The 21,389-nt window shown below is 44.4% G+C and overlaps 1 protein-coding gene and 1 pseudogene across 1 annotated transcript in view; one reads left to right on the top strand and one right to left on the bottom strand.

The window, feature by feature from the left end:
- Positions 1-959: 959 nt before the first annotated feature.
- ADAMTSL3 (ADAMTS-like 3) overlaps positions 960-21,389 on the top strand; it is a 381,686-nt gene continuing 361,256 nt past the window's right edge. Inside the window, exon 1 of the mRNA XM_010831002.1 lies at positions 960-1,059. Within this exon, the coding sequence (XP_010829304.1) occupies positions 991-1,059 (69 nt within the window). The 5' untranslated portion in view covers positions 960-990. The remainder of the gene's footprint in view (positions 1,060-21,389) is intronic.
- On the bottom strand, positions 1,790-2,547 carry LOC104981677 (annotated as a pseudogene).

Raw genomic sequence — 21,389 nt, 5'->3', positions numbered from 1 at the left:
AGCGAGGCGGGCGCGCAGTCCCAGGACCCCGCACTGGCCGCCTCCCTTCGGCCCAGAGTCGCCGCCTCAGGTCGGAAACAGCAGCACATTTGCGGATCGCATTAGGCCAGGCCCTTAATGCTTTCTCCAGATGGAGAGAAGCCACCGACCCGCCCCCGGACACCAGCTCGCCAAGGCGCCCGCGAGGCGAAGCGAGAGGCGAGGGTGACCTCGGCTTTTCGGCTTTTCCAGGCTCGACCCATCCTGATTTCCCTGCAAACCGTCAGGAGGACTCTGAGGAAAGCCCCCGCTGCCCTCCAGCCTCCCGCTGGTTTGCCCTCACCTACTTTTAGGAGATTGTGCTCTTTGGCTTCTCCAAGGCTGTACCCTCTGAACCCCTCCTCACTCAGCTCTTTGGCTGCAGGGCGGGGGCTCCGAGGACGATGAAAGGTGTCTTCTGGTGGGGAAAGCCTCGAACTAGCAGAAGACCTGCATACCAGTCCTAGAATGGTCACTGTCTTGCGGTGTGATCTTAGGCAGTTTCCTTCCCCTCTCTGGGTTGGCTTAGTAGGGCTTAGACTTATTTGTGCCTGAAGTAGCAGAAGCTGGCAGGTGCCCTAACCCTTGGCTCCACGCTGGCTTCCCTGAGTCGGATGCCAACAGCCACACCCTGCTGCTGACAAATGGGCTGGGAAGTGGTTGGTGCAGAGATGGCTTGGCTTTTGGAGGGCTGGAGGTATGGGCTGCACCGTGCAGGCGGGTCTAGCTGCGCTCCTGACTTTGATATGGACTCCTCCTAAAGAGAGCCCCAGACAGCCTGTACTCTACTGTAGGTACCTCCATCCAGGGCCACACAAAGCTTTCCAAGACAGTATGTGGGGCTCAGGGTTACTCCCTCTGTTGATCTGGTAAGTCATGAGTGTTGCCACTGCTGGGTCTGGAGCTGAATGGAAACCAAATCTTTTCTCCTCTTTAGGCTACAAGTGAGACACCCCCAGGAGACCAGATTCCATGGCTTCCCGGAAGAGCCCCTGGTGGCTGCTAATGTGGCTGGTCTTCATGCACTCTGCCCTCCTGCAGGTAATAAGATGGGGAAGAGGAATGGTGGGCTACTCAGTTTACTTAGGAGTATTATTCTAAATCACCTAAGTTGTAGTCTGACTGATGTTAATCGCATACCAAAGAGAATCTAATTTTGTTTCTTACCTCCAGCAAATGGTATTTCTCATTGCCTTAGCTGTAAGAATAATTCAATCCCTTGCGTCCTCTCTGAGTCCTAATACCACAGTGGATACTATATACAAGGGGTGACTTGGGGCTGCGATGGATCCTTTCTGTTTCAGTCTGGAATGGCTGTCTGCATGTGCCCTGGAGAGGCACACGGCTGCTGGAGGCCAGGGCATGATGAATGGGCAGAGCCCAGGTTCTGGCCTTGGTTCAGCCACTAAATAAGTATTCTGTGTGTACGTCCATCACCACATACTGTTTTGTAGTTCTTTTTGCTCTTTCTTTCTCCCTGTCTTCCTTTTTTCCCCTTTCCCTCCCTCTTTCTTTCTTTATACACACAAATACTCTTTCTAATAACTGAGTCACCCAGAGTCACGGCACATAGCCTGAGCCCCCGGCAGCACTGGTGGCCTCACCCTTTCAGCTTCCACTGGCACAACACTGCTTTTCTAAAATAAAGTCTGTAGTGAGCTGGCAGCGGGTCCCAGCCCCCGAAGGCCTCTGCCTACTCGGGCTGTGCATAGTCTCAGCTGTAGCATCTCTTGGTGCTGGTTACAAAGTGGAATACTTCTTGAGAGGCAAGGTCAGGAGTTGGGATGCTGCCTCTTCCTCTCCCGTGCAAAGCTGGACCAGGGTGGTGGAGACTGGTTTTCCTCCTCATCCTCCCAAATGTGCTTTAGAATGGCTGTCTTGCCTGCTCCACTGGCCACAAAGATGACAGTTCTAGCTGTGTTCAGCAGGGAAGTGTGAGTGTCCCGTGCTGCTGAGGTGGCTGGGGGAATCGCCAATGGGGGTGATTCCTGATCATGCAAGAGACTGGGGTCTGGGAAGGGTGAGCAGAGGGCTGCCATTGGGATCTACACCCAGAATCAACAGATTGAAAACTGGAATGGAATCCCTTAGGAAGGCCAGTCTCAGCTTCTTGGCGCAGTTCTCAGCTGCCGCCTCCACAGGCAGCTTGGGGTCAGTGGTGACCACTTGGCTGGTGGGGCTGGGCGGCATGGCGAGCAGGTGGGTCCTGTAGAGGCCATCTGGGTTTTCGGATTGCTGGAGGGAAAGGGCACGAGGTGCTCGTTGGAGAAGCCCAGTGTCCAGTGAGGAGGCTGGTGCACCTGGTGGGCGGGGCAGCAGTGGCCCATGGCTCACAGCCCCCACATCCAGATGAGGATGCCAGCAACAGGCCAAGTGCAAAGCTGCCCACTGTACCACTGGTTGTGCCAGCAACCAGCCCGGCCCAGCTCCTGCGGGCTCCGGAAGATGGAGTGGAGGCCACCAGTATGCCTGCCTTATGCAGCCTTTCTTTAGTCTCTTGTCTTTCCCACCAGTCTGGGGGGGACAGCTCTAGCACTGTATCATCATATACTTTCTGGGCAGACGCCAACAAAGGAAGGAAGCTTGCCTTGCCTGAGAGGCAATTGGGAATAGCTAAGACTGTGGCAAAGTTGATGGTACCTTCTCCATCTCTTAAGGGCAGCCTCTACTCAACTCCAGCCTTCATTGCCAAATGAGAGTGCAAACTCAGGATTGCTGGATCATATTGTTGCTCAAGATAGCTGGTTATCCAGACCTCCTATGCGATCTCCCAGTTTTTAAAGGGTTGAAAGCCAGACAAGTATATTTGTAGACTGGATTCAGCCAAGCAGTTTGTTGATGATTTAGGCGCTAACTCGTGTCCGACTCTTTGCGACTCCATGGACTGTAGCCCGTCAGGCTCCTTTGTTCATGGGATTTCTCAGGCAAGAATACTGGAGTGGGTTGTCATTCCCTTCTCCAGGGGATCGTCCCAGCCCAGGCATCGAACCCGAGTCTCCTGCATTGCAGGCAGTCTGCTGCATTGCATGTGGATTGTATGTGGATTCTTTACTGATTGAGCCACCAGGGAAGATGCAGAGCAAGATTTCCTGGCTGTCCAGTGGTTGGGACTTCGCCTTCCAATGCAGGGGGTGTGGGTCTGATCTCTGGTAGGGGAGCTAGGATCCCACATGCCCTGTGACTGAAAGACCGAAACATAAAACAGAAGCAGTTTTGTAACAAATTCAATGATGACTTTAAAAATGGTCCACGTCAATAAAACCTTTAAAAAGTAATGAAGTGCAGAGCACATCTAAGTATTTTGTCCTGAGAACTGCTGCGAACCCATACTGCATCCTGTGTGAATTAGAACATGCTGGTCCATTCAGTATCTAGTGTGAATTAGAACAAGGCAGCCCCTCCCTGATCATGTAACTTGTCATCACATGGCTTAGTGGCCTCTGTACTCGCAGGGTCTGGCAAAGGACCTGATGCTTAATAAGGCTCTAACATCTCTTAGATGTATTTGTGCACGTAAATAAAGAGATACACCCTGAGAGAGATTAATCAGACCTCTCTGCTTCGCATTTTACTCTTGGATTTAGTGTTTCTAAGGCCCCTTTCAGCTCCAGTGTCCCATGATTTCTGTGACTCATACAGAACTGGTTAGTGAGGTACAGCTTCTCCCCCATTATTCACTTTATTGATGCTACCCCATCCACATTTTAATAGATTGCTTTTATTAGAACAGATGTAAATCTTATCAGGGTAATCTTAGGATTTCTGTGGTCAGCGAGGTGTAGGGTTGGGGCATGGTGGGTGGAGACTTTCTTTTCCATCTCATCAGATCTGAAACAGAGATTTGTTCCTGGTCAAATGGGGCTGAGGCTTCATGGCACAGGGTTTCGTTTTGTTTTCTTCCACCCTATAAAATTAAAATGAGCTTTGAGGCAGTCTGTTGACCTTTGGCCAAAGGCAGTGTCTTCCCAGCTTGAATCACTCACTGAACTCTTTTGGATTTTTCCATATCTGTGTGGCTTGGCAGTGTTGATTCCATGTATGGGGCAGTGTGTGCACAGGAGTGTAAATGGAGATTTCAGGCTAGTTGTCTTTATCATTTGCAGCATCGGCTGTTGGAATCCCAGCTGCACCACTTCAAGGCCTGTTATACAAACATCTCTGCATCTCAGTGTCCACATTTGTAGAGAGAGGGTGCCTACCTCACAGACTTTTCTAGAGGAGTTAATCCATTGTGAACGGAAAAAAAATTTGTCTGGCATGACTTCCCAGGTGGCTCAAAGGTAAAGAATCCACCTGCCAATATAGGAGATGTGGGTCTGATCCCTGGGTCAGGAAGATCCCCTGGAGAAGGAGATGGCAACCCACTCCAGTATTCTTGCCTGGAGAATCCCATGGACAGAGAAGCCTGGCGGACTACAGTCCATGGGGTCACAAAGAGTCAGACATGACTGACTGAGTGACTAAACAACAACATGTAGTAAATACCCTTGATATATTAACCTTTTAAAACAAGTGTTGTTGTCGTTCAGTCGCTGAGTCATGTCTGATTCTGTGACCCCATGGAGTGCAGCATGCTAGGCTTCCCTGTCCTTCACTGTCTCCCAGAGTTTGCTCAAACTTGTGTCCATTGAGTTGGTGATGCCATCCAACCATCTTATCCTCTGTCGTCCCCTTCTCCTCCTGCCCTCAATCTTTCCCAGCATCAGGGTCTTTTCCGATGAGTTGGCTCTTCGCCTCAAGTGACCAAAGTATTGGAGCTTCAGCTTCAGCATTAGTCCTTCCAGTGGATATTCAGGGTTGATTTCCTTTAGGATCGACTGATTTGATGTCCTTCAAACAAGCGAAGTGCCTGTAATTTCTGTTGGGGAACTGTAGGGGGCACCCAAGAGGCATCAGCTGAGAAGGGAGAATGCTGCAGAGGCATGGAGGTGGGACTTGACCTTCTCAGGGAAGGTTCCTGCAGCTGTGGGTGGTCCCATCACAGGGCCTGGGTGAATGTTACAGTGAAGGCTAGATCAGTTTCTGCTCCTGTGGGAGGGTTGGATACTTGGTTATCTCTGTAGTATCAGCCTGGATTTGTTTCAAAGCTGCCTCTCCTCTGAGGATTTGGTTGTTTGGGAGACCCTTGGAGTCTTCTTTTAAAAATAAAAAAAAAATTTTTGGGGGGCCACACCACATGGTATGTAAGATCTTAGTTCCTTGACCAGGGATTGGACCCATGCTGCCTGCATTGGAAGCACAGAGTCTTAATTAATCACTGGACAGCCAGGAAAGTCCCCTTGGGGCCGTCTTTAGTCTCTCTCAGACAGTAAAAGCGTCTGCCTACAATGTGGGATACCTGGGTTCGATCCCTGGGTTGGGAAGATCCCCTGGAGGAGGAAATGGCAACCCACTCCAGTACTCTTGCATGGACAATCTCAGGGAGGGAGGAGCCTGGTAGGCTACAGTCCATGGGGTTGCAAAGAGTCAGCAGACACGACTGAGCGACTTCACTTTCACTCTTCCTTATAAGTGCTGCCACCACCATGCTGAAACTGAAGCTCCAGTACTTTGGCCACTTGATATGAACAGCTGACTCACTGGAAAACACCCCGATGCTGGGAAAGACTGAGGGTGGGAGGAGAAGGGTAGAACAGAGGATGAGATGGTTGGATGGCATCACAGACTCAACAGACATGAATCTGAGCAAATTCCAGGAGATAGTGAAGGACAGGGAAGCCTGGCGTGCTGCAGCTTATGGGGTAGCAAAGAGTCAGACACGACTGAGCGACTGAACTGAACTGAATGAATCGTTCTGGGTTTTTTTTGGCTGCATTGGGTCTTCTTTGCTGCACGTGGGCTTTGCTGCAGTTGGCTGATGGAGAGTTAACAGCCCTGTGAGGCTGCGATGCAGGGAGGAAGGGATGTGCCAATTCACTTAATAAAAACTAGATTATCTTTATTGAATCAGCTAAAACTGAAGCCTTTATAATCACTGACCACAATAATCGTGATAGATTGCAGAGCAAGCCATGAGGTCCGCAGCCTTGTGTTTTCCTAACTCGCTCTTGACCATTTCTGGAGGAGCTCGCTGTTCCCTTCAGTCAGGCAGCTGGAGAGGCCTCCCCTCTTCCTGTCATGCCCTGGCCCTGGATGCTTCCTGTTGCTCTGGGCCTTCTCCTCAGGGACCCAGATCTTCCCTGAGAAGACAGCTGCTGCTGTTCCAACCCACTTTCAGCCTTCTTCATTGAGAAGTCTCAGCTCAGGCAGTTATAAACACAAAGCCAGTCACGGGCTTCAGCTATGTTTGGCCAAATCCAATCTGTTTCCATGCCTCTGTGTACTCTTGGGTAAATTCACTTGCATTTATTTTTTTTTAATTTTTATTTATTTATTTTTTAGTTTTTTGTCTGTGCTGGGTTTCTGTTGCTGTACACAGGCTATTCTCTAGTTGTGGTGTGCGGGCTTCTCATTGCAGTGGCTTCTCTTGTGGAGCACAGGCTTTAGGGTCCATGGGCTTCAGTTGTTGCTGCTCCCAGGCTCTAGAGAATAGACTCAGTAGTTGTGGCACACGGATTTAGTTGCTCTACAGCATGTGGGATCTTCCTGGACTGGGGATTGAACTTGTGTCCCCTGCATTGGCAGGGGGATTCTCAACCACTGGATCACCAGAGAAACCCTGCATTTATTAAAAGTCCAGTCCAATTTAAAATTTCAATTCCCCACTTTATTTAAATCTCATCTCCCTTCTGTCTAGTCTAGCCTTAACACAGGGCTCTAGGTAACTGAAGTGGGGTTGTACTGGGATCCATTCTCCTCTCACCTCAACCAGTGGTGAGGACTGGTTTGGAGATCTTTCTTCCTTTTAGTTATTCTGGGTCCAGCTTTCCTGAAGTTGGAAGCAAGGAGAGGGGATGGGGAGAAGGGCAAACAGCTCTTAACTCAACTTGATGCCACTGTGTGGTCCTTGTCATCATCTGTCCGGCTCTCATTGACTCTCTGCCCCTTCTGGGTGGCACATGTGAGTTCTTCAGAGGGTTCTGCAGCGCCTGCCTTTTCTGAAGCAGGAGGCCCAGCTCTGGCTTGTCTCATACTGCTGGGATCCTCTTCCAGGCAGCCCAGTTGAGTGGATGCTGGCAGAATGGTTTGAATCCAGATCCTTTGGTGTTGACCACTTGATCCATGGGCTTCCCTGGTGGTTCAGTGGTAAAGTATCTGCCTGCCAGTGCAGGAGACACAGGAGACTCAGGTTTGGGAAGATCCTCCGAAGAATGAAATGGGAACCCATTCCAGTATTCTTGCCTGGAGAATTCCATGACAGATATGCCTGGGGGGCTACAGTGTTCGCATCCGTTCTGTGCAGATGCTGGGGGTAGGGGCTGCTCCAGCGCTGCCTCCTCCCTGTCTGGCCAGCTCCCTTCAGTTCTCCAGTCTGTCTCTGCCAGGACAGATCAGTGGATCCAGTCTAAGCTGATGCCCACCTGGGGAGTGGATTGACAGTCCCTCCTTGCAGGGATCCCCGATCTCTATGAGTGATTCTTTTTTTTTTCTTCAGTGCATCTCAGTTCTCCGTCTTAGAGGGGAAGGAGTAGGGTGGTGGCTGGTGTCCTTCTTAAGGAACTCTAAGGGTGAGATCCACCTTATGTTGGTAGTTCTCTTTATTTTTTCTTATACTTTTTTTAAAAGATTTTTTTTGATGTGGACCATTTTTTAAAAAGTCTTTATTGAATTTGTTATAATATTGCTTCTGTTTTATGTTTTGGTTTTTTGGCCACAAGGCATGTGGGCCCTTAGCTTCCTGATGAGGGATTGACCCTGCGCCCCCTGCAGTGGAAGGCAAATCTTAACCACTGGACCCCCAGGGAAAGCCTGGTAGTTCCCTGTAGAATGTGGATACTTAGATCCTCTTTGTCATCTGCTCTGCCTCCTAAGTTCCAGTGTTTCGGCATTGAGAAAGGTCCCTGTGACTATTTTGATAGATACCAATTTTAATTGATAGAACCGATTTTAATTGGTTCTAGTCCTAGGGCTGGGGCTTCCCAGGTGCTGCAGTGGCAAAGAATCTGCCTGCCAATGCAAGAGACACAGGTTCGATCCCTGGGTCGTCGGGAAGATACCCTGGAGGAGAGCATGGCAACCCACTCCAGTATTCTTGCCTGGAGAATTCCGTGGACAGAGGAGCCTTGCAAGCTACAGCCCATGGGGTAACAAAGAGTCAGACATGACTTGGCAACTAAACAATAGCAACAGCAAGTGAACATTTTTGATCACTTATTTGAATGCATGGATTTCTGATTCTTTGCAACCATATGGACTATAGCCCACCAGGCTCCTCTGTCCGTGGGATTTCCCAGGCAAGAATACTGGAGTGGGTTGCTATTCCCTCCTCCAGGCGATATTCCTGACTCGAGGACTGAACCAGCGTCTCCTGCACTGGCAGGCGGATTCTTTACCATCTGAGTCATCGTTTTGTTTCTGACTCTTTCTAAAAGCTACTTAGTTCCAGAGTTCTGCTGTTTGCCCTGTTCTCTGTCTGTCCACATGCTCTCCCTGGGCAGCCTCAATCACTGCTGGTTTTTCTCTCCAGAGGCTCCTGCCTGGGATTATCATCTGAGGAGCCAGGTCTCATAGTGATTCAGGCTTTCAAAGATAGGCTTTTAATATTCTCTTCAAATAGGATTATATATACATCAAAAAGATAAAAAAGTGTGTATTTTTACATCAACTGTTAAATGTAAACATTGGAAATAAAACACAATTTTGATAACTTCCTTTCCCCTCTCCTCCCTCCCTCCTTTTCTCTCCCTTCCTTCCTTCTTCCTTTCTCTTTCTTCCTCTCTCTCTTGTTCTCTCTCTCTTCCTTCCTTCCTCCTTTACTCCATCCCTCCCTCATTTTTTTTTATCTCTCTCCCTTTCTTTCTTCCTCCCTCCCTCCCTTCTTCTCTCTCTTTCTTTCTTCCTTTCTTCTTGGTGACCTCACTAAAATGGAAGAGGCCCAGTATCTCTGAGAGGTTTCCGCCTGCCTCTTCCATGAGCTGCAGATTAATATATCCATGAACTGATGCATGCTTCCACCAGGATATCCCTTGGAGGCCTCAGATAAGATCAAATCAGTCACTCAGTTGTGTCTGACTCTGCGACCCCATGAATCACAGCATTCCAGGCCTCCCTGTCCATCACCAACTCCCGGAGTTCACTGAGACTCACGTCCATCGAGTCAGTGATGCCATCCAGCTATCTCATCCTCTGTCGTCCCCTTCTCCTCTTGCCCCCAATCCCTCCCAGCATCAGAGTCTTTTCCAATGAGTCAACTCTTCGCATGAGGTGACCAAAGTACTGGAGTTTCAGCTTTAGCATCATTCCTTCCAAAGAAATCCCAGGATTGATCTCCTTTAGGATGGACTGGTTGGATCTCCTTGCAGTCCAAGGGACTCTCAAGAGTCTTCTCCAACACCACAGTTCAAAAGCATCAATTCTTTGGTGCTCAGTCTTCTTCATAGTCCAACTCTCACATCCATACATGACCACAGGAAAAACCATAGCCTTGACTAGGTGAAAATACTTCCTAAACAGAAGTCTTCCCCACCCACCCAGCTCTGTCTCAGTGCCCAGATTCTCCGTGTTCTGCTCATTTGACCCAGACTCCCAGGATCTCTCTGGAGACCTTCTTCTCTGTTGCCCCTGACCCATACCCCTCAACTTCCCTTTTTCCATCTCAGAAATGGTTCTTCATTCGGTTTTGTCCTCTTGGTTTCCACTGACACTAAATTTGAAGAGTAAGATATTTGACAGCATGGAGTATGAAGTAGGATGTTAGTCTGTGGTTAACTGGCGAGGACCTTGCCGAGCATGCTAAATAAATAAATGATAAAGAGGGCTTGGCTCAATGGGCAGTACCGAAGCCTTGGGTGTTGATCAGGAGGTGATGGGAAAGACGCTATTAAGACTCTGTTGGAGGGACTTCCCTGCTGGTTCAGTGGCTAAGACTCCACACTCCCAATGCAGGGGGTCCGGATTCAATCCGTGGTTGGGGAACTGGACCTCGCATACCACGACAAAGAGTTTGCATGCTGCAACTAAATATCCCAGATCCCATGTGCTGCAACTAAGACCTGGCACAGCCAAAGAACTAAATAAATATTTTAAAAATTTTAGAATGACTCCATTGGACCACTAGGAGCACATTCAAGTCAGAGATACTTGGGATGTTGCTGGTACCAGTGCAGGTTGGTAATGATGAGAACTTTAACTGTTCACAAGAGTACATGGGGTGGGAGATGGGACTTAAGTGGGGAGAGGGGTGGGGGAGTTAGTCGTTGACCAGAGTGTGTGATTCTGGGCACCATTTTAGAGCCTGAAGGGATAGAATTTGGCTAGTGATTATGTGGGATTGAGAGAGAACAAAGGAAGTATGGAAGATTCCTTTAGGTTTGGAGCTTGCTTTAGGAACACAGCGGGGTGAAAATTCACCCCAATCTTCGGAAATTGTCAGTTATGTTTGAAGGAGTCATTTTGGGGCAAGCTGTAAATTGCAAAAGGTGAGGCACTGAATAAAGAAAATAGGTAATACTCTTTGAGAAAGGAACAGGATCATTAGAAAGGTTTTAAGGAGCAAAATGAATACTTCAGTCCATATGCATTCCAAAGGGAAGCAGTCAGGAGAAAGGGAGGGATTAAGGATCCAAGAGGAAAAAACCAATTATATGCAACAGTTTCATAACAGGAAAAAAAAAAAAAAACAGGCAGTGTTTCCCTTCCACATTGCTAATGGGTCTTAAAGCAGCAAAGCTAACATCTTATGGAAACCACATTTCAAGGTCTATGATTGTGATTGCTCTCAGTTTATTTTTACAAAGATGCTAATTTCCATAAATAGCATGGAAGCATAAAGCAATTTCCTCTCCAAATATTTTATGCAATTACTTTCTGGAATTTGTCAGCACTGAACAGCTCCAGCCAATGTATGCTATAAATTATTGTGGTCAAATACTCAGAAATGCATTTGTTCCCTAAGCCTTCATTTATAAATATAATAGCATGTTATGTTGAAAAAAACTATTTTAAAAAGGAAGAATAAGTATTTTATTAATAAAAACTCATTAGTATTAAAGGACTCTGAATTCCCTTCACTCTCTCTTTTGAAATTTCCATTTTTTTCTCCTGATTTAAAAGCACGAAACATACTCATAAAAAAAATGTGGAAAATACAGGAAAGGACAAAGATGAATAAAATCACCTTTCATTCTGATAGCTGTTAGGATTTTGTTGTATATATTTCCAATATTCTTAGTAGTAGCATATATATGTATCTTTTAAAAAGTGATTACACTGTATTTGGATAACTTTGTAAAGATTTAACAATATAAGACATATTTCTATGTATTCGATATTTTTATATTTATTATCACATTATAATAATATTTAATGTCTTCATAATGTTGCATCATTTGGTGTGCTATATTTTATTAATGAATTCTTTACTGCTGAACATTTAACTTCATTAGTTTTTTTGAAGTTGCAAATAATGCTGCTATGAAAATATGTTTGCAGATCCTCTTTGCTCATATTTGTGATTATTTTCTTTGAATACATTTCTAGGAAAATGTGTTTGTTGAAGCAAAATCTTGGGGTCAAAAACCAGGTGCGGTTGTAAGACCTTTGATTTATGCTATCAAATTGCTTTTCATGGGACTTCCCTGGTGGTTCAGTGGCTAAGACTGTAAGCTCCCAGTGCAGGGGTCCATGTTTGATCCCTGGTCGGGGACATAGATCCCAAATGCCACAACTAAATATACCGCGTGTCACAATGAAGACTGCAGACAGCTTGTGTCACAACCAAGACTCAGCACAGCCAAATGAATAAATAATTTTTTTTAATTGCCTTTTAGAAAGCATCTATAAAAATGTCATCTTCGCAGTGATTCAAGGAAATCTTAGTAGTGAGAGATTCTTAAAAATATTTTAGGGCCATTTGTATTACTGCTTTTGTGTAGGGTCTCTGAGGCATTAGAAATAGAATAAAAGATTTTATTTTCATATTTTTGCCCGTTTTTCAACTAAGAATTTCTCATTAACCTGTGTGTGCCTTTTATAGATAAAGAATATTAGTCTTTTGTCCCTAATATATTGCAAATGATTTCTCTGTTGTATCATTAATATTTTCATTTTATTTATGTTTTTTTTGATGAACTGACATTTAAAATTTTCAAGTTACCTACTCTAGAAGTCTCTTTCTGTTTTTAAAATATTTATTTATTTATTTGGCTGCATTGAGACAGCTGTGGCACACAGGTTCTTCCTTGCTGCTCATTGCCTCAAGTCATGTGGGGTCTTAGTTCCCCGACCAAGGATCAAACCTGTGTCCCCTTCATGGCAAGGCCAATTCTTAACCACTGGACCACCAAGGAAGTCCCAGGGGGTTTCTTGAGACTCTCACAGCTGTTGAATGTTGAAAATAAAAGGAAGATGTGACTCTAGAGAAAAGGAAAGAGCATCTTTAATAAGAGACAGAGTCAGGCAACAATGCGGTATGGAAGCTGTTGACTAGTCTGGTTCATTCCCCGTCTCACACCTCATGTCCTTCTGCTGTTCTTCAGCAAACAGTCGATCCTAGGACAGAAATAAGTGAATGCAGTGCAATAAGCAACTGGGGACATGCTTTGGGTACAGAATGAGTACTCTCGGAGATGAACTAGAAAACACACACGATTAAAAATAAATGGTAACAAAGGACATCTAACAAACGTATAGTTAACATTTCTCAATAAGAACAGAAAAAATTCAACAACATAATCAAATAAAACTTTTCTCACTTTTTCTTCAGGTCTTTGTAAATCTTGCTGCTGCACTTTTGGGCACTGATTAGAGTTTTACTGAAGAGAACTTGGGGCCAATCTGATTTTTAACCTTTGTTTGTGTCTCACTTTTCTGCCATGATATGTACATGATTTCGTCCTTATCCTGAGGTCCATATTTTCATCTGGACATGATATAGATAATTTTTAACCTTCATAAGCATGTACATGTGTTTCCAGAAAGGTTTTTTTATTTTAGTGTGCTCTTCAAATCTGTAATGTTTTTATTTTTGCCATTTTTTTTGCTAAACTCACTTCTTCTTTCATCTTAAAATGTTTACTTGTATTTATTTTTTAAAATCAGAGTATAATTGCCTTACAATGTTGCAATAGAAAAAAAAATTTTTTTAACTCTTGTATTACTTCTTGAACTTTTTAAAAGCAAGATCAGATTCTTTATAATTTCTTTGGAGTAATTTATCTAGTGATACATGTTCGTTGATTGCATTTTTCTTATATTTGTTTCTATTTTTAAAACTTTGTATGCATCAGTCTTGTGAGGGTTCTGTTCCAAAAGGGATTCTCTTTTAATGAGGCTCTGCCCTACATGTCTGCCATCTTTCTCATCAGACTAGCAGGCTAAGAAGAGCATGTTCTTTTCCTGGTGATGAAAGAGACACATGAAACCAAGTCCAAGAGTACAAGGGTTTTCCTTATGCATTCTACTTACGTCATTTCTGTAAAATCCCACTGGCCAAAGCAACTCATGTAGAAGACTGTCAGAGTGAAGGACAGAGCAGGTTATATGGCCAAGCCCAAAATTATTGGAGTGGGCTAGATAAAGAAGATTGGTATATGTATATATATACAATGGAATACAATGGAATATTACTCAGCCACAAGAAGGATGATGTAGTGCCATTTTGAGAAATGTGGGTGGACCTAGAGAGTTTCACACAGAGTGAAGTAGGTCAGAAAGAGAAAAACAAATATTGTATAATACTGCTTATACGTGAAATCTAGAAAAATGGTACAGATGAACTTATTTGCAAAGCATAAATAGAGACACAGACATAAAGAACACACAGAATAGACAGCAGAGAGAATGTATGGACACCAGAAGGGGAGCTGGGGGCGGGATGAATGGGGAGGTTGGGGTTGACATATATACACTACTATGTATAAAGTAGATAACTAGTGAGAACCTACTGTATACCGCTGGAAACTCTACTTAATGCTCTGTGGTGACCTAAATGGAAAAGAAATCCAAAAAAGAGGGGATATATGTATATGTATAGCTGATTCACTTTGCTGTGCATCAGGAACAACTTTGTAAAACAACTATATGCCAATAAAAATTAATTTAGAAAGATAAAGCTGCCTAAATTATAAGCCTTCCCCCCAAAAAATCCCAACAAAATTATTAGAGCGGAAAGTATGCTCCTCCCTTAGAGATTGTCTGTATGTGTGGGGTAAGGGTGGGAGTGAATATTTTTGAGTAGTCTATCCTAATCTGGTAAAGCCAGGTTTTGCCTTGAGATAAGATAGTGCCAGAGAGTAAGCTTCAGTAGCTACACTGACACCACCATCACAAACTAATATTCCTGAATTGGGAAGAGTCTCAGTAATGAGGAACTGTAGCCAGGTCTCACCTCATGACGTGAAGCTAGTGGCTTTACGTCATGAGGTAGGTGTGCCTATTAGAGTGGGAGGTTATGACACCTTCCCCCCTGTCTTGTCATTGTTGTTTAGTTGCTAAGTCGTGTCTGACTTTTTGAGCCCCTGTGGACCACAGCACGCCAGGCTCCTCTGGCGTGCTGGAGTTTGCTCAGATTCATGTCTGTTGAGTCGGTGATGCTGTCTAATCATTTCATGCTCTGTCGTCCCCTTCTCCTCCTGCCTTCAGTGTTTCCCAGCATCAGGGTCTTTTCCAGTGAGTCAGCTCTTTGCATCAGGTGGCCAGAGTATTGGAGCTTCAGCATCAGTCCTTCCAATGAATATTCAGGACTGATTTCCTTTAGGGTTGACTAGTTTGATCTCCTTGCAGTCCAAGGGACTCTCAAGAGTCTTCTCCAGCACCACATTTCAAAAGCATCAATTCTTCAGTGCTCAGCCTTCTCTGTCTCACTCATAATTTTAACTCTAGCCCTAAACTTTAGTCTGTAGCAAGTAGAAATTTAAAAATTGATTCCTCTTAATCCCCTAGTTCAGTGTTACTTCAGCTTTTTAATTGTAGCCCACAGGAGGAAGTGCATTTTATTTAAAAAAACTTTTTATTTTTGAAAGTTTTTTTTTAATTGGAATATAGTTGCTTTACAGTGTTGTATTGGTTTCTACTGTACAGCAAAGTGAATCAGCCTTATGTATACATATATCTCCTCTTTTTTTGGATTTCCTTCCCATTTAGGTCACCACAGAGCACTGAGTAGAGTTCCCTTTTCTGTACAGTAGTTCTCATTAGTTATTTATTTTATATATAGTAGTGTATGTCAGTCCCAGTCTCCCACTCCATCCCGCCTCCTCTTCCTCCTTGGTGTCCATACATTTGTTCTCTATGTCTGTCAAAGTGCATTTAACATCATGACTCAATTGATGTATATATCTATGCATTCATATTTCTGGAACAAAAGTTTCAGAAAACCATGCTAATTCTTTCCATGAGTGGTTCACTATGGTATTTATCTTTTATATCCATTCCATTCCAAGTGATTCTATGAAAAAATGGCTGGCTAAGACCCAGTGAATTTCACCGCCGATTAATGCACTATGTTTACAGTTTGAAAGAAACAAACAGTGCCTTAGTTCAGAGTCCCCATTCTAGGGTTACTTTTGTGCATGTTGGTCTCCTCCTCTGATATTTGGCTGGAAGGAGGGAGTTGAAAAATGAGGCTCCTAGCACAGCTTTTAAATTCTGGTTGGCCGTCACCTAGTGTAGCCTGCTTTCCTGGGGTGCTATGTCCCCTCACTGAACCAACTATTGCCAGTGGTTTTCATTTAAAGCTACAATTTCCAACACAATTGGTTATTAAGGTTCTTCAGAGCTATCTAGATGATCATATTCTTCTCCTCCTCTGACCTTCTACCATGATGAATCATATTAATAGGTTTTCTAATACTGAATCCTCCTTGTGTTCCCGGCATTAACTGTACTTGGCCATGACATACTGCCTTTTTAATATTCAGCTGGATTTGGTTTGCAAATATTTTGTTGAAAAGTACTACATCTGTGTTCATAAGTAATGTTGGTTGGTGCTATATTTCCCAGGTTTTTAATATCAAAATTTTTGTTAACTTTGTAAAGTGGATTGGAACATTTTCCATCATTTTTTCCTTTTCTGGATCAGTTTATATAGCACAGGAATAACCTATTCTTGGAAGGTTTGAAAGCAAAATAAATGGTAGTTTTACCTTGATAGTAAATGCGACCCAAGACCTTTTGGTGGAAGTAGTTCTTTGACAACTTTTTAAACATTTTTCTGTGATTATTGGATTATTCAGGTTTTCTCCTGCTTCTTTAATCAATTTTGGTAATTTACCTTTTCCTGGAAGCCTTCCATATAAACAAAAGTCAAAATTTTTTTGGACTTCCCTGATGGTCCAGGGGCTAAGACTTTGTGCTTTCAATGAAAGGGGCTTGGGTTCAATCCCTGGTCCTTTATACCATAGCTAAAATTTGGCATGGAACTACGGAACTAGGTCCTTTATGCCATAGCTAAAATTTGGCATGCTGCAACTAAAAATCCTACATGCTGCAAGCTAAGACCTAGCACAGCCAAATAAATAAATAAATACATATATATATTTTTTTAAGTTAGAAATTTTATAGGACAGAGGAAAAGGAAGTATTTTGTCATTTTTCAAACAAATTTGTAAATTATTTTGCTTTAATTTCTGATCTTTTTTCCCCCCAGAGTATGCAGCCTGTAAAGTTTTAAGTTTTTAAATGCTCAGTTTCGAAGTGCTCCATTTTATGAATGTGGCAAGCATATTTAACAATTCATTTTTTCTAAACTTCTGTGAATACTGGACAGTGAATTTTATTCTCTGCATTAAGTAGTGTTGTTCTCCTGTATCCCTTTTCTTTCTTCATCGATTCTTTCTGTCTCCTCACTCCCCACACTAATTCCTGTTTAGTTCTAGAGGAGAATGGTCTGTGTCTTTATTTCCCCCCTTTGCTTTTACTGATCTTTGTCTTCAGGAACTCACCAACTCCTTGTCTAGCTGTTTTTGTTCACAGAGCTCATTCTTTCCTGAAGAGGAATAATGGGTCCAGGTGTCAGCTAAGATTGAACCCTGCTTCCCTATTTTGTGATCTTGCCTCTTGGTTGCTTTTTAGTTTTTTAGGCTAAATAATAAAATCTTCAACATGTTTATTCACAAATATTTTTCTTAATTACCAAGTTGTGCCTGTTCACACTCCCACTTGTGACTTAGGAGAGTGCCCTTCTCACTGTGTGTGTGTGTGTGTTCGTCTGACTCTTTGCAACTCCATGGGCTGTAGCCCATCAGGCTCCTCTGTCCATGGGATTTCCCAGGCAAGACTAATGGAATGGATTGCCATTCCCTTCTTCAGGGGATCTTCCCTATCCAGGGATCGAACCCAAGTCTCCTGCATTGCAGGTGTATAATCTTTAATACCTGAGCTACCAAAGAAGCCCCTCTCACTGTATAGCCACCAGCATTTGATATTCCTAAAAAATGTTGTCAGTCTAGTAGCAGTCCAGACATTTTAAACTCTGTCACCATTAACATATATACTCTGCTGCTGCTAAGTCGCATCAGTTGTGTCCGACTCTGTGTGACCCCATAGACTGCAGCCCACCAGGCTCCTCTGTCGCTGGGATTCTCCAGGCAAGAACACTGGAGTGGGTTGCCATTTCCTTCTCCAGTGTATGAAAGTGAAACTACCATGTGTAAAATAGATAGCTAGTGGGAAGCTGCTGGATAGCACAGGGAGCCTATCCCAGGGCTCTGTGATGACCTAGAGGGATGGGATAGGGAGACAGTAGGAGGAGGCTTAAGAGGGATGGGATATATGTATACCTATAGCTGATTCACTTCATTGTACAGCAGAAACTAACTCAACATCGTAAAGCAATTATGCTCCAATAAAATAAAGAACTGTCACCCTTAAATCTAGATGGAAATGGCCACCTTGGTTATGAGAGCAGGGAATTCTGAGTGGTGGTGTGCTCATTTAAAGGTACGTGTTAGCTATGTTATAAAGTGAATAAGAAATTAGTCTATAAGGAGGTCAAACCAGTCAATCCTAAAGGAAATCAACCCTGAGTAGTCATTGGAAGAACTATTGCTGAAGGTGAAGCTCCAATACTTTGGCCACCTGTTTCGAAGAGCTGACTCGTTAGAAAAGACCCTGATGCTGGGAAAGATTGAGGGCAGGAGGAGAAAAGGGTGGCAGAGGATGAGATGGTTAGATAGCATCATCGACTCAATGGACATGAATTTGAGCAAACTCCAGGAGATAGTGCAGGACAGAGGAGCCTGATGTGCTGCAGTCCATGGGGTCACAAAGAGTCGAACACGACTTAAGGACTGAACAACAACTATAAATTATGAAAAGAGAGACCCATACATATTACAGTCCCCCAAATAAGGTGCCAGTCAGGGAGGAAGATAAAACTGTAAGCAAGACTTGGTGCTCAGTGAAATCTAGGGGGCAAGACTCTAGGACAGTTTGGAAAGGAGAAAGTCCTGGGATACAGGCAGGGACTGTGAAAACCCTCTTCCTGCTTGGTTTGGTTCTCTGGGGATGCCTAGGGGATGACTGTCCCCTTGCTGGGATGGAAGGTGGAAGCCAGCGGTGGGGAGGAGCCAGACTGGATGCATGCGGGCATGACCACCCTTCTGGAAAAAGGGTTGTTCATTTGCTGGCGATTATTGTAGTCACCCTTCACTGATGCTGAAACGGAAGAGAAACAGGAATTGCTGGAATGGGCAGAGGGAAGCGGGTCCAATACCCTGAAGCTGTTAAAGTGAAATTCCTTTCAGTGCAAACACTTCATACTGAGAACGCAGAGCTTTCTTTCCATGCAGTGGTGGTTGGTAGGACACCAGCGTACATATGGAATATGCTTACTTCCTACCTCTGTGGCTCTCTGAGGGCGGCAGGCCCTCCCAGGACCCCAGCCAGTCCTTTGCCTCCCTCCTCAGGACAGGCTTGGTGGCCTGACATCTTGGAGGGAGCCTAGGGGCTCTGGACTGACCTGCAGGCCCTCCACCCGGTCCCGGGGAGGTCCAGCATGTGGCAGGCATCTGCGGTCACAGCTCTGGGAGGAGGGGCATCGGGCTGCTCACTCTGTAAACACTTTCTGGGATGTGTTAGCAGCTCCCCTCATCAGAGCCAGGAAAGCATTTGGTGCACGGAGCAGGGAAGGAATGCATGGAGTTGCCGGGGGCTGTGCTCTGACAGGCTCTGTGCAGCCCCTGATGCAGGGAGGCCATTTGTCTGGGTGATGCCCACTCTGCATCTGGCTGATTCCTTGTGGATCCTTAGGAGGTTCTTAGCGACCAGACACTTTAAAAATATTTTTTTTTAATTTTTGGGGGCTGCACTTTTCGGCATTTGGGCTCTTATTTCCCCAACCAGGGATGGAACTCCCCTACAGTGGAAGCTCCAAGTCTTAACCACTTGACCTCCAGGGAATTTCCCTAGACACTTTTTTATTTTTTGCTGCTGGTTTTCTAGTTTGTTTTTATTTATGAAAATTTTTATTGGAATATAGTTTCTTTGCAATGTTGTGTTAGTGTCTGCTGTACAGCAAAATGAATCATGATACGTTTACCTATATCCACTTTGGTTTTTTTTTAGATTTCCTTTACACTTAGGTCACAACAGAGTGTTGAGTAGAGGTCCCTGTGCTGTACTGCAGGTTCTCATTAATTCTCTATTTTATACATAGTAGTGTATATATATGTCAATCCCAATCTCCCAGTTCATCCCCCTTGATATCCATAAGTTTGTTCTCTATATTTGTGACTCTATTTCTGCTTTGCAAATAAGGTCATTTGTACCGTTTTTCTAGATTCCACATATATGCATTAATATACAATATTTGTTTTTCTCTTTCTGACTTACTTCACTCTGTATGACAGGCTCTAGGTCCATCCACATCCCTGCAAATGGCACTATGTCGTTCCTTTTTATGGCTGAATAATATTCCATTGCATATAGGTACCACATCTTCTTTACCCATTCCTTTGTTGATGGACATTTAGGAGCAACCAGACACTCTGAAAGACAACTGAAAGATTGGGGACGAGGGTTGGGAAACACCCCAATTCATGCTAGGGAGTGAACTAGCCTCACTTTATTTTGTAGTTAATTAATTAAAATGTCTAATAGGTAGGCACATACACATATATGTACACAGACAGAACAATATATTATATGCTGATATAACCCTTCATCTTTCTACAGTGGGACTTTGGTGAATTCCTCAAGTGTGACAGGCCACATGTCTCTGTCTTTTTTGGCCTCACTGATGATTTGTTCCTGTATTGTCAGTGGATCTTCTTTGATGCCCACCCCAGGACACAAGGTGTATCCAGGGAGCTTTGGCTTCCAAGGTTCATCCTTGCCAGCACAGACAGATGTTGAGTTTTTTTCCACTTCAGATCAGTCGCTTAGTCGTGTCTGACTCTTTTGAGACCCCATGAATCGCAGCACGCCAGGCCTCCCTGTCCATCACCAACTCCCAGAGTCCACTCAGACTCACGTCCATCGAGTCAGTGATGCCATCCAGCTATCTCATCCTCTGTCGTCCCCTTCTCCTCTTGCCCCCAATCCCTCCCAGCATCAGAGTCTTTTCCAATGAGTCAACTCTTCGCATGAGGTGGCCAAAGTACTGGAGTTTCAGCTTTAGCATCATTCCTTCCAAAGAAATCCCAGGGCTGATCTCCTTCAGGATGGACTGGTTGGATCTCCTTGCAGTCCAAGGGACTCTCAAGAGTCTTCTCCAACACCACAGTTCAAAAGCATCAATTCTTCTTCGGCACTCAGCCTTCTTCACAGTCCAACTCTCACATCCATACATGACCACAGGAAAAACCATAGCCTTGACTAGACGAACCTTTGTTGGCAAAGTAGTCTCTGCTTTTGAATATGCTATCTAGGTTGGTCATAACTTTCCTTCCAAGGAGCAAGTGTCTTTTAATTTCATGGCTGCAGTCACCATCTGTAGTGATTTTGGAGACCCCCAAAATAAAGTCTGACACTGTTTCCACTGTTTCCCCATCTATTTCCCATGAAGTGGTGGGACCGGATGCCATCATCTTTGTTTTCTGAATGTTGAGCTTTAAGCCAACTTTTTCATTTTCCTCTTTCACTTTCATCAAGAGGCTTTTTAGTTCCTCTTTGATTTCTGCCATAAGGGTGGTGTCATCTGCATATCTGAGGTTATTGATATTTCTCCTGGCAATCTTGATTCCAGCTTGTGTTTCTTCCAGTCCAGCATTTCTCTTGATGTACTCTACATATAAGTTAAATAAACAGGGTGACAATATACAGCCTTGATGTACTCCTTTTCCTATTTGGAACCAGTCTGTTGTTCCATGTCCAGTTCTAACTGTTGCTTCCTG

Source organism: Bison bison, unplaced genomic scaffold (assembly GCF_000754665.1).
Source record: "Bison bison bison isolate TAMUID 2011002044 unplaced genomic scaffold, Bison_UMD1.0 scf7180017859304, whole genome shotgun sequence".
Lineage (NCBI taxonomy): Eukaryota > Metazoa > Chordata > Mammalia > Artiodactyla > Bovidae > Bison > Bison bison.
This window is presented reverse-complemented; position numbering and strand designations above follow the sequence as displayed.